Source organism: Pan troglodytes, chromosome 10, assembly GCF_028858775.2.
Source record: "Pan troglodytes isolate AG18354 chromosome 10, NHGRI_mPanTro3-v2.0_pri, whole genome shotgun sequence".
NCBI classification, from domain to species: Eukaryota; Metazoa; Chordata; class Mammalia; order Primates; family Hominidae; genus Pan; species Pan troglodytes.
Window position 1 is genome coordinate 17316299 of NC_072408.2, and position 15225 is coordinate 17331523.

At 45.9% G+C, this 15225-nt stretch overlaps 1 protein-coding gene across 2 annotated transcripts; it reads left to right on the forward strand.

The window, feature by feature from the left end:
• The first annotated feature begins 1965 nt into the window (after window positions 1-1965).
• On the forward strand, window positions 1966-12574 carry GABARAPL1 (GABA type A receptor associated protein like 1). 2 transcript variants are annotated; one of them, XM_001146298.8, is made up of 4 exons: window positions 1966-2675; window positions 7514-7592; window positions 9881-9999; window positions 11229-12574. In XM_001146298.8, exons 1-4 carry the CDS (start codon window positions 2586-2588, stop codon window positions 11292-11294), a joined length of 354 nt encoding a protein of 117 aa, XP_001146298.1. In that variant the 5' UTR covers window positions 1966-2585; the 3' UTR covers window positions 11295-12574. The 2 variants fall into 2 exon arrangements, with proteins under 2 accessions (XP_001146298.1, XP_009423119.1); XM_009424844.4 differs by lacking the exon at window positions 11229-12574 and having other exon boundaries at window positions 2302-2675; window positions 9881-11222.
• Window positions 12575-15225: the final 2651 nt, after the last annotated feature.

Here is a 15225-nt window from a genome sequence, read left to right on the forward strand (position 1 = left end):
AAATAAAATCCATGAGTTATTTTATCACATTATATGTTTATAATTTTAAGTCTTATTTTCAAATTGAAAATAGTTTAATTTTCAGTCGCTCATGTTAGGTTTTTTTTTTTTTTTTTAGACAGAGTCTAGCTCTGTCGCCCAGGCTGGAATGCAGTGACACGATCTTGGCTTACTGCAAGCTCCGCCTCCTGAGTTCACACCATTCTCCTGCCTCAGCCTCCCCAATAGCTGGGGCAACAGGCACCCGCTACCACGCCCGGCTAATTTTTTTGTATTTTTAGTAGAGACGGGGTTTCACTGCTAGCCAGGATGGTCTCGATCTCCTGACCTCGTGATCCACCCACCTCCGCCTCCCAAAGTGCTGGGATTACAGTCGTGAGCCACCACGCCCGGCCTCATTTTAGTTTTGATGCAAATATAGTTAAACCCTCCCGGGTTCTCCCTTCCGGGTTCAAGTGATTCTCCTGCCTCAGGCTCCCGAGTAGCTGGGGACTACAGGCGAGCGCCACCACGCTCAGCTAATTTTTTCTGTATTATTAGTAGAGACGGGGTTTCACTCGTCTCATGTTGGCCAGGATGGTCTCTATCTCTTGACCTCGTGATCCACCCACCTTGGCCTCCCAAAGTGCTGGGATTACAAGCATGAGCCAACGCGCCCGGCCTATTTTTATTTATTTATTCTTTTTGAGACAGAGTCTTGCTCTCTCTCCCAGGCTGGGGTGCAGTGGGCGATCTCAGCTCACAGCAACCACTGCCTCCCGGATTCAAGCGATTCTCCTGCCTCAGCCTCCACAGTAGCTGAGACTGTAGGAGCGCGCCACCATGCCTTGTTAATTTTTGTTTTTTCTGTAGAGACAGGGTTTTGCCATGTTACCCAGGCTGGTCTTGAACTCCTGAGCTCAAGCGATCCTCGGCCTGGGCCCCCCAAAGTGCTGGGAGAACAGACGTGAGCCACAGCGCCTGGTCCCTTGTGGGTGTTGTTAAAATTAGAGACACTGAGACCCCGACTGAAGAAGATAGGCCACGGGGCTGCTGTTATCTAATATTTATCAGAACTCACCCGACTTGCATGGGCAACGCAGCCCCTTTTTACTGTTCTTTTTCTTTGCAAACTCCACAGTCCTCCCTGTCGCTGCCCTACAGTACTGGTTGGAAGGTCTTTCTTCTTTGACTCTAGGTGGGGAAATCCAGAACGAGGCTTCGCCGCACCTGCCCCAATGCCCAATCTTCTACTAGCATTCCAGGCAGCGCTTTCTAGTCACGTGAGGGATACCTAACCACTGGAACTAAATAAGATGTGGGGGAACAACTGAGGTCATCACCTAAATTGCTTGATACTCTCTTTTCCAGAAGACGAGCCCCCTTTCTGAGTTTATGGCAGAAAGTGAATCCCTCCCTCCCTCCCTTCCTTCCTTTCTTTTTCTGTAAGACGGTGTTTCGCTCTTGTTGCCCAGGCTGGAGTGCGACGCCGTGATCTCCGCTCGCCGCAACCTCCGCCTCCCGGGTTAGAGCGATTCTCCTGCCTCAGCCTCCAGAGTAGCTGGGATTACAGCCATGCGCCACCACGCCCAGCTAATTTTGTATTTTTAGTAGAGACAGGGTTTCTCCATGTTGGTCAGGCTGGTCTCGAACTCCTGACCTCAGGTGATCCGCCCGCCTCGGCCTCCTGGGATTACAGGCGTGAGCCACCGCGCCCGGCTAGAAAGTGAATCATTTCTATATTTGATTGTACGTGAAGCCCTCGGTAGTCCTTACTGACATCATGTGTCCTTTGGACTTTGATTACACTCCGTGTCCTTCATCTGACTCCTCTCTTCAGATTCCTGAGTCACGCTCTGTTTATGTTGCTGTTCAGGAGCGAACTGCGGCATCGCCCAAACACTGACGCCAGCGCGGGAGGAGGGCCGCGGGAGGGGCAGCGGAACGCGCAGAGGGCACGGTGCAAGCACGGGACAGCTCTGCATTGGCCAAAGGGATCCCAGGAGGCCTGGCCCTCTTTTCTCCTGAGGCTGGATCCCAACCAGCAGGAAAAGGCTGGATTTTCGCCTTTTGTATTTGTTTTGGGGCCCAACCAAGAAAAACAGTGGAGGGGGAATAAAACATGTTTAAATCTTTTTTTTTGTCTTAAAACCATCTTTAATTTCACAGTCACAAAATAAAACATAACTCGAATGTTTTGATGTTTGCAATGACATCGATTTTGAAAAAGGTTAGCCAGAAAGGAAACGCAGTGAGACAGAGCGCTCGGCCACCCCCTGCCCTGGGCGCCTGGCGCATGGAGGGCGGGGCGGGGCTCGCGGGGTGACGTCACAGCCCGACGCGCCACCCAACTGTTTTTGTGCTCCCAGCTCTAGCGAAAAGCCGCCGGTATTTCTCCATCTGGCTCTCCTCTACCTCCAGGCAGGCTCACCCGAGATCCCCGCCCCGAACCCCCCCTGCACACTCGGCCCAGCGCTGTTGCCCCCGGAGCGGACGTTTCTGCAGCTATTCTGAGCACACCTTGACGTCGGCGGAGGGAGCGGGACAGGGTCAGCGGCGAAGGAGGCAGGCCCCGCGCGGGGATCTCGGAAGCCCTGCGGTGCATCATGAAGTTCCAGTACAAGGAGGACCATCCCTTTGAGTATCGGAAAAAGGAAGGAGAAAAGATCCGGAAGAAATATCCGGACAGGGTCCCCGTGAGTGTAGAGGAGCGGGGGGGATGGGAGGGGAAGGGCCCGCGGGGGCGGGGGCGGGTAGTCGAGATGGCTTCCCTGGGGCGCCCAGGCGGCTCTGGAGAAGGGAGGTTCCGAGAATTACTTAATCCTGAACGCCCTTCAGTGCCAGAGCCAATGGACGTCCAGACTGTAGAGCTTTTAAAACCCCGTATGGCTGGGCCCCGAACCCCACTTCAGGGCTGACGGCGTTTTGGGGGCCGAGCCGCCGTCTTCAGTGACTCAGCAACCCACACACGGTCTCAGCAGCTGAGACCGTGTGTGGGTTGCGGTGCACAAAATAGGGCCCCCGTGGGCGAGAGTGGTTAGATCGGGGCCATGGATTGGCTGCCTTTAAGAACGCAGGGACATTATGCTGTGCGGTGAGGTTTGCGCAAACCCAGTCGATTTCTGCCTTGGCTGGTTCTCCTTTAATGAAGTTGACTTTGGCTCTCATATCATTGGTCTTGGGAGGAAAAGGTTCAGAAGCTATTCAGTAATTTTCTTGCATTACAGGGGGTTAGGGGAGCACAAGACAGTCCTGGCCTGGAAAACAAGGTCACGTTCTTTGCCCAACAGCCCTCTTGCCTCATCGTTCTCTGCTCCGGGGCTTGTGTGGGGACAGCCAGCCTCCCCGTGTTGATTTCTGATCACCTGGTACCTGGTCGCGATAAGGCAGGACTGAGACGTTTTTTCTCCGTTTTGGACACCGGCTTAAGTAGTTAAAACTAGCGCAGGCAGTGAGTAGGAACAGAAAAGTATTAGGTATCTTTCAGCATCCGGGCGTTTTCCCCATTACCCCCTCCCCCGCCCACTTGCCTGGTGTTTCTCTAATGCAGGCTGCGCAGCCGAATTGGAGGGCAGAATGTGGCTTAAGTGGTAGGGGGACCAGCAGCTGTTGGATTTTGGAAATGGAGGAGCGGAGATTTTAAAATTGTGCTCTTTATCTTCAGGTAGGAACATTAGTATTACATGTCACATAATGGTAAAATAATTGCTGTTATCTGATGTCTTTTCTTGACTCACAGCCACTCTGGGTTTCTTCTCTAATCCTTACCTAACGTTCGTGGTTTTATAGCTACCAGCAGCCACCAGGGCCTTAGCCCAGCAGTAGAAACTTCTTGTACCCCTTTTCCTTTAAAAAAAAAAAAAAGTCATTAGGGCTCTTCATTCCCCAGGAATTACAAAAAGGTTTTCAGCTTATAGAGAGGTGAGCTAATCCCTTACTGGGAAAGGATCCTTTACAAATTACTTTCCTGGTCTCTGGACCTTGGATACGTGAAAATTTTGCCCAGTTCTGGTGATACCAATCTTTTGAGCAATGATATTTAAAAAATACAATAAAGTTTTATTGATAGTTTACCCTAGCGGTATTATAAGTACTCAGTCTGTAATCATTGACTTACTCCTTACACGATTACCCGTTCTACAGATGGAGTATTCAAAGCACAAAGAAATGCAGTAACTTCCTAAAGGTTTCACATTGCTGATCTGTGGTTGAGCTGGAATTCCAACCCTGTCTGAAGGACTGTGGAGCTCTCGGGTATCTTAACCTCTATGCCATATTGTTTCTCAGTTTCTAATATAGTTGTATTAACCAGAATTAATGACGTGCTGTGGACTTTACACTGTTAAGTATTGGAAATAGATAAATATTTATGTGTATTCATTCTGAATATTTTAGAGCATTCTGTTCTTTTCCTGCTCATAGTTTGGTGTTAAATGTTTTATTCCTGAGATAATTTTTAAGCCATTAAGCCTGTCACTCAGATTTCAGCTCTCCTAGGGTTATGTTTTAACCAGTGGTGAGCTGCTCCCAAGGTGCTCAGTCTGTGACCTTCTTTCTAGTTATGACGCAGGTTCCTTGATTTGGTTCTAGTTCTGGGAATTCATTGCATCCTTGGGCAGAACTCTTAATCGTGCTGTGCTAGAGTGTCTTGTTTACAGAAAAGAGGGTTAGAGTAATGATTCCTGAAGCCCATTCCAGCTTGACCATTGGTGTTATTAAAGCAATGGCGTACCCTGACTGCTCGCATAACCAGAACTTAGCCCCACCAATATTTCTTCAGAGCCAACGTTGAAAAGAAGAGGTGTGCTTGTGCCTTCAGAGAGGAAGGGTTGGTGGGATCTTGAAATTATCTTCAAAGATATAACATATCAAAAAAACTGTTAGGAACAGATTGTCTATTTTAAAAAGTCATAACCCTACTGAGTATTAGTCACATTTTACAAATGAGGAAAACTGAGACCCAAAGAGGCAAAGCATCTAGCCCAGGGGTCTACCATAGTGAGGAGTAGAGTTGGGATTCCTGGAAACTTAACCTTGGTTCTGGGAAACCAATATTTTAATGATTACCCCTCCCCCTTCTCTTCCTCTCCAAACCCCTCCCTTCCCTCCAGGTATTGCCCTCTGCTTTATCACTTTCTTTTTCTGTCTTCCTTTGTGGTTTTTATCTCTTACTGCTAGGTGTCCGAGTTCCTTTGGGGCACAATGCTAGCCTCTTTTTGCCTTTTCCTTTTAATTCCTGGCTTATGTTACCCTATTTCAGTTTTTATTTTTAAATTTAAAATGTGATCATGTCCCTCTGGTCTTCCTGGTTCAGGATTTTTTCTACAAGAACACAAAACAAGTTTTTGTTTTGTTTTGTTTTTGTTTTTGTTGTTGGTTTTTTTTACTAATTTTAATTTGTTCCTTTTAATTTAAAAAGTTCAAACTCCCCCCCAAGTTAATTATGTTAGATAATTCTTTATAATTTATGAAGCATTTTCCTGTAAAATGTTATTTATTACTCACATTCACATCATATCAATACCATGACTTTGTTAAAGACGTGTTAGAAAGTTTTCTTTTCAAGCTGGGCACGGTGGCTCACACCTGTAATCCCAGTACTTCCGGAGGCTGAGGCGGGTGGAGCACTTGAGGTCAGGAGTTCGAAACCAGCCTGGCATCATGGTGAAACCCCATCTCTACTAAAAAATACAAAAATTAGCTGGGCGTGGTGGCATGTGCCTGTAATCCCTGCTACTCCGGAGGCTGAGGCAGGAGAATTGCTTGAGCCCAGGAGGTGGAGGTTGCAGTGATCCGAGATCAGGCCACTGCACGCCAGCCCGGGCGACACATGTGACACTCGACCTCAAAAAAAAAAGTTACTGGAATACTGAAGCTGAGAGAGAGGTTACGTGACCTGTTGAAGATCACACAGCCACTAGAAGTACTCATACAGTTTTTTTTTTTTCTGCGTCTTCACTTTTTTTCTGCATTTCCCATATGTTCTAACTAAAATGACTATATTTTCTTTTCTTTTTTTTTTTTTTTTGAGACCGAGTTTTGCTCTTGTTGCCCAGGCTGGAGTGTAGTGGCACGATCTTGGCTCACCGCAACCTCCGCCTCCCAGGTTCATGCGATTCTCCTGCCTCAGCCTTCCTGAGTAGCTGGGATTACAGGCATGCGTCACAATGCCTGGCTAATTTTGTATTTTTAGTAGAGACGGGGTTTCTCTATGTTGGTCAGGCTGGTCTCGAACTCCCGACCTCAGATGATCCGCCCGCCTCGACCTCCCAAAGTGCTGGGCTTACAGGCGTGAGCCATTGCGCCTGGCAATGATTATATTTTCTAAACTAAAAGTCTAAAGCTCATGATTTTACAATAGATATTTTCTGTTTGGTAAGTTTTCGTGTATTAAAAATATCTTTTAAATTTGGATAAATCTAGTACAGAAATAGATGATTTTTATACAACTTGAACTATAGAAGTATCTAACGTAGACATAAATCCCTTAAAATCCTAACAATCGAAAGCCTAAAGCTCATGATTTTATAATAGATATTTTCTGTTTGGGAAGTTTTAGTGTATAAAAAAATCTTTTATATTTTTATAGATCTAGTACAGAAATACATGATCTTTATTAGAAGTATATAATGTGGACATTGAAAATCCCTTAAAGTCCTAACATAATCAATATCTATAAATGGCTTGTTGTACTGACATCATATTATAGGATATTGTCAGACTTGTTTTAACACTGTTTCTTTTCCATTTAATAATGTTTGAACAATCTTTACAGTTCTTGGAAATTTTGACAACAAAGATTTAAACCACGTTATTGGTATCTTTAATAAATGGTGTTTATGAGAAATAATAACTTACAGGTGATCAGGACCATATGAGAAAACCCAGTTTTCTTGATGCTCTAATTAAATACCAGAAGGTGGCCAGGCACGGTGGCTCACATCTGTAATCCCAGCACTTTGGGAGGCCAAGGCAGGCGGATCACTTGAAGTCAGGAGTTTGAGACCAGCCTGCCCAACATGGTGAAACCGCATCTCTCTTAAAAATACAAATACTTAGCCAGGCGTTGTGGCATGTGCCTGTAATCCCAGTTACTCAGGAGGCTGAGGCAGGAGAATTGCTTGAATCCGGGAGGTGGAGATTGCAGTGAGCTGAGAGGGAGCCACTGCACTCCAGCCTTGGTGACAGTGAGACTTCATCTCAAAGATAAATAATAAATAAATAAATACCAATAGGTATATGTCCTATAGTAGATCTTACAGGTAACCTGTAATTACTTAAAATCAAAGTTCTTTTTACTTTTCATCATATACAATCTCTAGTTTATTTTTATTTTAGTAATGCAGCTATAACCTCACGAAGCCTATTTTTTTTGTATAATTTTATAAGGTGTGGGGGGATAAGAAATGAAACAGGTGTCCTGGGCCTAGACAGATTCATTTCCAGTAGTAACTAGGCAACTCTAGGGTGTAGAAGGAAAAATACTAGATTGCCTTCTGTAGTTTTCATTCCTACTCTCCTCCTCTTCTTCCAGGTGATTGTAGAGAAGGCTCCAAAAGCCAGGGTGCCTGATCTGGACAAGAGGAAGTACCTAGTGCCCTCTGACCTTACCGGTAATGCTCTTTGCCTTCCCTGACCCTTCCTCCCGTGAAAAAACTCTCTAGATCCTCATTACATGCATGAGATTGTGAGATTGAGAGGCAGTACATACTTGAAGGAAGTGAGTGGGATGCTCTGGAGTTATCTGATTAAAAAAATGACTCAGGCTGGGCGCCCTGGCTCACGCCTGTAATCCCAGCACTTTGGGAGACCGAGGCAGGTGGATCACAAGGTCAGATCGAGACCATCCTGGCTAACACAGTGAAACCCCGTTTCTACTAAAAAAAATACAAAAAATTAGCTGGGCTTGGTGGCGGGTGCCTGTAGTCCCAGCTACTTGGGAGGCTGAGGCAGGAGAATGGTGTGACCCTGGGAGGCGGAGCTTGCAGTGACCCGAGATCATGCCACTGCACTCCAGCCTGGGCAACAGAGTGAGACTCCGTCTCAAAAACAAGAAGACTCAATAGTTCTTTCCCATCACCATGTCTTGTTGGATTTTGACACAGCAAAGCATAAGACATTGAAAGAAAGGATCAGATGCCCATTATTTAAACCACTTTTATTTTAATTTAATTAATTAATTAATTAATTATTATTTGAGATGGAGTTACACTCTTGTAGCCCAGGCTGGAGTGCAGTGCCATGATCTCGGCTCACTGCAACCTCCGTCTCCTGGATTCAAGTGATTCTCCTGCCTCAGCCTGCCGAGTAGCTGGGATTGCAGGCACCTGCCACCATGCCCGGCTACTTTTTTTTGTATTTTTAGTAGAGACAGGGTTTCACCATGTTGGCCAGGCTGGTCTTGAACTGCTGAACTCAGGTGATCCACCCGCCTTGGCCTCCCAAATTGCTGGGATTACAGGCGTGAGCCACCGTGCCCCACCTAAACCAATTTTAAAATTCAGCTTTGGCTGAGGGTGGTGGCTCACGCCTGTAATCCCAGCACTTTGGGAGGGGGATGTGGGCAGATCACCTGAGGTCAGGAGTTTGAGACCAGGCTGGCCAACATAGTGAAACCATGTCTTCATTAAAAATACAAAAATTAGCTGGGTGTGTTGTTGGGCACCTGTAATCCCAGCTACTCAGGAAGCCAAGGCTGGAGAATGGCTTGAACCTGGGAGGCAGAGGTTGCAGTGAGCCGAGATTGCACCACTGCACTCCAGGCTGGGTGACACAGTGAGACTCCGCCTCAAAAAAAAAACCAAAAAACCCCAAAATTCGGCTTTGTTAATTGTGATATCAATTTGTTCCAAAAAGTAAACCGGTCTGGCATCTTGAGAGGATTATATTTTAGAGTTTCCTCATTAAATACATCTTCTTAAGCTACATTTTTTTAAACTAAGTTTTGTAGATTTTGTTTGAGATTATAAGACATATATTCATTGTTGGGTGTGGTGGCTCATGCCGTAATCCCAGCACTTTGGGAGGCTGAGGCGGGTGGATCACAAGGTCAGGAGTTTGAGACCAGCCTGGCCAACGTGGTGAAACCCCGTCTCTACTAAAAGTACAAAAGTTAGCCAGGCATGGTGGCGCGTGCCTGTAATCCCAGCTACTCGGGAGGCTGAGGCAGGAGAATCGCTTGAACCTGGGGAGGTGGAGATTGCACTGAGCTGAGATTGCGCCATTGCGCTTCAGCCTGGGTGACAGAGTAGAACTCTGTCTCGGAAAAAAAAAAAAATACATATATTCAGTCTTCATTGTGATCCTTAATGGAATACACACTGCATCCAGGACACACTGGAAAGATTTTGTTGATTTGCTCCAGAGTTAACAGGTTTGAATATCAGCCATCTAGAAAATTTTCAGTATTCTCAGGTAAAGGCAAAGCATTGAACCTTGTTTAATGCCCCAACACTGAGTTGAGTGACTGTGCTAAGATGACCAGAGTCCAGTGGACCCCTTTCCATTGCTAAGTTTTTCTTAGGGAGGGTCTGGGGATGGAAAGTGTTTCAAGTCAGGTTTAGACAGTGATGGGAATGTTTTGGTCTGGATGCACATGGTATTCCTTCAACGTAGTCCTCAGGCTTTGAGTGGATATGCTAACATGAGGTCTGAGATTGAATAAGAGGGGAAAGGAGGAATAAACTCCACTATGGCATGTCAGGGACTGTGCGGGCTTCTGAGTTTCCCTTTTTATTTTGAAAGCTCCAGGCCGGTATTTGGCTCTTCTCAGATGGTATATAAAGCTGGTACTGACTCTAAGGGGAAAAAATGCAATTGAATTTTTTTCCAGGACTTACCCTTCTACTAATTCCTTGTTTTCTTCCTTTCTTGTCTGCCCTTTTCTTCTTCCATCATCCAGTTGGCCAGTTCTACTTCTTAATCCGGAAGAGAATCCACCTGAGACCTGAGGACGCCTTATTCTTCTTTGTCAACAACACCATCCCTCCCACCAGTGCTACCATGGGCCAACTGTATGAGGTAATGCTTCTGGTCGCACAATACTGGATGCCGTCCAGTGCAGTCTGGCATCCTCTAGCCCTCGTTCTAGATGCGTTGATAACACATCTGAGAAGTGGGGCAGAAGGTGTTATTTATCCGGATCCTCTTACATATGGCAGTGTAAGGCTCTGAGAGATTAGATACCACTTGTTTTTTAGGGATTAGGCACTCTACTAGATTTAATCCTTCTGAAATCTTGTCTGACTATAGTCTTGTCTGACTATAGTGTTTTAATGCTGGACTGTTTATTGAAACAGCAGGAAGTGACTCCTGATAGCAAAAGTTCCAAAGCGTCAGCCCATCGCAGTTCCTGCTATTCTGGTTGGTAGCATGTAATTTGTAATGCATTCAGAATCCAGTTCATTATTTTACTCCCATTTAGCAACAGATTGAGAAAGCACGTAATAGTAAAGCCAGCTCCTTCTAACTCTGAGGCCAGCCTCTGCCAACTGAAGGATTCTCCCTACAGTCAGCTTCTTCTGTGAACTCTGAAGTTTTGGCTTAAGACAACCACATTGATACTAAACAAGGGGAAACTTTTCTTAGAACAAAACTAAAACTGTGAAACAGATTCCACATTATCTGGGCACAATGAATCAGATAAAATGAAATATAAAATTAAGGCAAAGTCTGTAAATGGATTCATGTCTTAACAGATAAACTCAGGAGGAATAATTTTTATGTGATGTGGTTTAATTGGAAGTGTCAGAATCTGAGGAAACTATAGTGAAAGACTTTATTATTACTGAAAATATAACCTAGGATTATAACTATTATTTTTTTGCAGTATTTTGCATAAGATGCTTCATTCTCATTGTGCTCCGTTAATGAATTACGTAAACTTCTAATAATCCTGAATCTTTTATTGCATAGCATATATTCCCTGTTAGTATATGTCCCATTATATATCCATCTGTGGTATCTATGTTCCCCTTGCTAGGAGTGAGCTCTTTAAGAGTGAGGACTGTGCCCTAGTCATCTTCATATCCCTGATACCTATGTGTAATATGTTTTCAATGAAGGATTTTTGTTTGTGAACTCAGAACTCAAAGTGTAATTCCAACCACTTCTCCCTATCCTTTGCTCCTCTTTTAAATGGGGACTAATGATACCTTCCATACCTGCTTTACAAGGTTATGTGAGGCTCAGCATCTTAGAGCTAATGAATGAATATGTTTTCTAAACTGTTGTCTTATCTCTTCCCCTAGGACAATCATGAGGAAGACTATTTTCTGTATGTGGCCTACAGTGATGAGAGTGTCTATGGGAAATGAGTGGTTGGAAGCCCAGCAGATGGGAGCACCTGGACTTGGGGGTAGGGGAGGGGTGTGTGTGCGCGACATGGGGAAAGAGGGTGGCTCCCACCGCAAGGAGACAGAAGGTGAAGACATCTAGAAACATTACACCACACACACCGTCATCACATTTTCACATGCTCAATTGATATTTTTTGCTGCTTCCTCGGCCCAGGGAGAAAGCATGTCAGGACAGAGCTGTTGGATTGGCTTTGATAGAGGAATGGGGATGATGTAAGTTTACAGCATTCCTGGGGTTTAATTGTTGTGCAGTTTCATAGATGGGTCAGGAGGTGGACAAGTTGGCGCCAGAGATGATGGCAGTCCAGCAGCAACTCCCTGTGCTCCCTTCTCTTTGGGCAGAGATTCTATTTTTGACATTTGCACAAGACAGGTAGGGAAAGGGGACTTGTGGTAGTGGACCATACCTGGGGACCAAAAGAGACCCACTGTAATTGATGCATTGTGGCCCCTGATCTTCCCTGTCTCACACTTCTTTTCTCCCATCCCGGTTGCAATCTCACTCAGACATCACAGTACCACCCCAGGGGTGGCAGTAGACAACAACCCAGAAATTTAGACAGGGATTTCTTACCTTTGGAAAATAGGGGTTAGGCATGAAGGTGGTTATGATTAAGAAGATGGTTTTGTTATTAAATAGCATTAAACTGGAATTGACAAGAGTGTTGAGCATCCCTGTCTAACCTGCTCTTTCTCTTTGGTGCCCCTTATCTCACCCCTTCCTTGGAATTTAATAAGTCTCAGGCATTTCCAATTGTAGACTAAAACCACTCTTAGCATCTCCTCTAGTATTTTCCATGTATCAGGACAGAGGTGTCTTATGTAGGGAGGGGGCAAGTATGAAGTAAGGTAATTATATACTACTCTCATTCAGGATTCTTGCTCCCATGCTGCTGTCCCTTCAGGCTCACATGCACAGGAATGCTACATGATGGCCAGCTGCTTCCCTCCTTGGTTACCATCCACTGCAGCTGCTAATTAGAAAGGTTTGGAGGGATGACTTTTAGTAAATCATGGGGATTTTATTGATTTATTTTCACTTTTGGGATTTTGTGGGGTGGGAGTGGGGAGCAGGAATTGCACTCAGACATGACATTTCAATTCATCTCTGCTAATGAAAAGGGTCCTTTCTCTTGGGGGAAATCTGTGTGTCAGTTCTGTCAGCTGCAAGTTCTTGTACAATGAAGTCAATGCCATCAGGCCAAGGAAATAAAATAATTGCTTACCTTAAAAATCCACTGAGTTCAGCAATGTTGCCTTTATTTTGTATGTATTAGAATAGATGATATGTGGACTCTCTGAACAAAAGAACTAAGTGGGGAAAGCTGTTAGTGATGAATGTTCACATATGGTCAGACCCATATATGTTTACTCAGCTCTTTAGTGAGCAGGAGTTGCTGTTCAAGGGTGAATGTTATGCTGGGGCAGTGTGCCTGCTGCGTTGGTGGGGTGTGTGTGTGTGTGTGTGTGTGTGAGAGAGAGATTTTTCTCCTCCAAAGATAAGTGCATCGTCACTGTTCTATGTGTTTCTGAAAGCTGAAGGTGGAAGACTGCCTACGTAGAGTGTAAGGGGTGGGCTGTGCTAATTACAAATGCAGATGTCTAGGCCATCTCCCAGATTTAGCTGACTCAGAATCTCAGCGTAGGTGTCTAATTTTTAACAAGCTCCTGATATGACTGCTGCACACTGAAGTTTGAGCGTCATTGCTTTTTGCACCAGGTTTTGCTGTAGGTCCCAACCACACCTTACTCTCTCCATCACAACTTGGTCAGTCTGAAGCCACCATCTCCCAAAGCAGCAAATAGCACCTAGGCAAGGCTCCCGGCATCAGAACAAGCTTGGTGTCTTCTGACCATATGAAAGTCTTGTTCAGTTATTCAGGAACGAATATGTGGGTGGGCTTTGAGCATGCAAGTTAAATGAGAGAATGGAAAACAGATTAGTGAAAACTTCTTTCATGAAAAACCTTAAGACCCATCTCTAACCCTCTCTAATCTCTTGCAGTCATATCCCCAAGTGATGTCTACCTCTGTAGAGAGTTAGGGAATATATCAAGATCACCAAAAAGGAAGTAGGAAGTTATAAAAGATCCATGCCAAGCAGCACCACATGCAGAAAATTATGTAAGATTACGGAATTTTGATGGAGGCATTGAAAATGGACACTTGTCCCTAATGACAAAAATATCAAGGTGCTGTTCCCTGATAAAGCCAAAAGGAAGCTAATATTTGAGTTTAAGATGTGAACTGTATTTTGAAACTAACAGATTTATCCATGACCTAGGAATGAGACTGGATGAATATTTAAAAGAAAGCAAAAAACACATGGCGGCAGATCCTAACCCTCTGTACACATCTGAAACAGTCCCTGTAGGGCAAGAGACTGTAGGCCATTGCTAAACCAAAGAGATCGTTTGAATTTAGGGGCTGTGTCTCTCCCAGGTAGGCTTTGCTTATTTTAGGCCTACTTCCTGCATTTTCCTAAGGAACAAATTTTATTCTTGGATAGGACATTACATATCATTTTCGACAAGCTGTCTGATTTTACAGAACAGTGGAGTTTTTAAGTAACAGCCAAGTTCAGAGGCAAAGTCACACCAGCTGTTGTGGAAGTGGGTCCGGAATTGGTGGGTTTTTGGTCTCACTGACTTCAAGAATGAAGCCGCAGACCCTCGCGGTGAGTGTTACAGCTCTTAAGGTGGCGTGTCTGGAGTCTGTCCCTTCTGATGTTCAGATGTGTTCGGAGTTTCTTCCTTCTGGTGGGTTCGTGGTCTCGCTGGCCCAGGACTGAAGCTGTAGACCTTCGCGGTGAGTGTTACAGCTCTTAAGGTAGCGCGTCTGGAGTTGTTCGTTTTTCCCGGTGGGCTCGTGGTCTCGCTGGCTTCAGAAGTGAAGCTGCAGACCTTCGCGGTGAGTGTTACAGCTCATAAAAGCAGCGTGTACCCATAGTGAGCAGTTGCAAGATTTATTGCAGAGTGAAAGAACAAAGCTTCCACCTTCTGGAAGAGGACCCAAGCAGGTTGCCAGTGCTGGCTCGGGCAGCCTGCTTTTATTCTCTTATCTGGCTCCACCCACATCCTGCTGATTGGTAGAGCCCAGTGGCCTGTTTTGTCAGGGCGCTGATTGGTGCATTTACAATCCCTGAGCTAGATACAAAGGTTCTCCACATCCCCATCAGATTAGTTAGATACAGAGTTTCCACACACAGGTTCTCCAAGACCCCACCAGAGCAGCTAGATAACAGAGTGTCCATTGGTGCATTCACAAACCTTGAGCTAAACACAGGGTGCTGATTGGTGTGTTTACAAACCTTGAGCTAGATACAGAGTGCCGATTGGTGTATTTACAATCCCTGAGCTAGACATAAAGACTCTCCACGTCCTCACCAGAGCAGCTGGATACAGAGTGTCGATTGGTGCACTCACAAACCTTGAGCTAAACACAGGGTGCTGATTGGTATATTTACAATCCCTGAGCTAGATAAACTCTCCACATTCCCACCAGACTCGGGAGCCCAGCTGGCTTCACCCAGCGGATCCCACACCGGGGCTGCAGGTGGAGCTGCCTGCCAGTCCCGCGCCGTGCGCTCGCATTCCTCAGCCCTTGGGTTGTTTGTTCCTTCCGGGTCGATGGGACTGGGCGCCGTGGAGCAGGGGGTGGTGCTCGTCGGGGAGGCTCGGGCCGCACAGGTGCCCATGGAGTGGGTGGGAGGCTCAGGCATGGCGGGCTGCAGGTCCCGAGCCCTGCCCTGCGGGAAGGCAGCTAAGGCCCGGCGAGAAATCGAGCGCAGCGCCGGTGGGCCAGCACTGCTGGGGGACCCAGTACACCCTCCGCAGCCACTGGCCCGGGTGCTAAGTCCCCCATTGCCCCGGGCCTGCAGGGCTGGCTG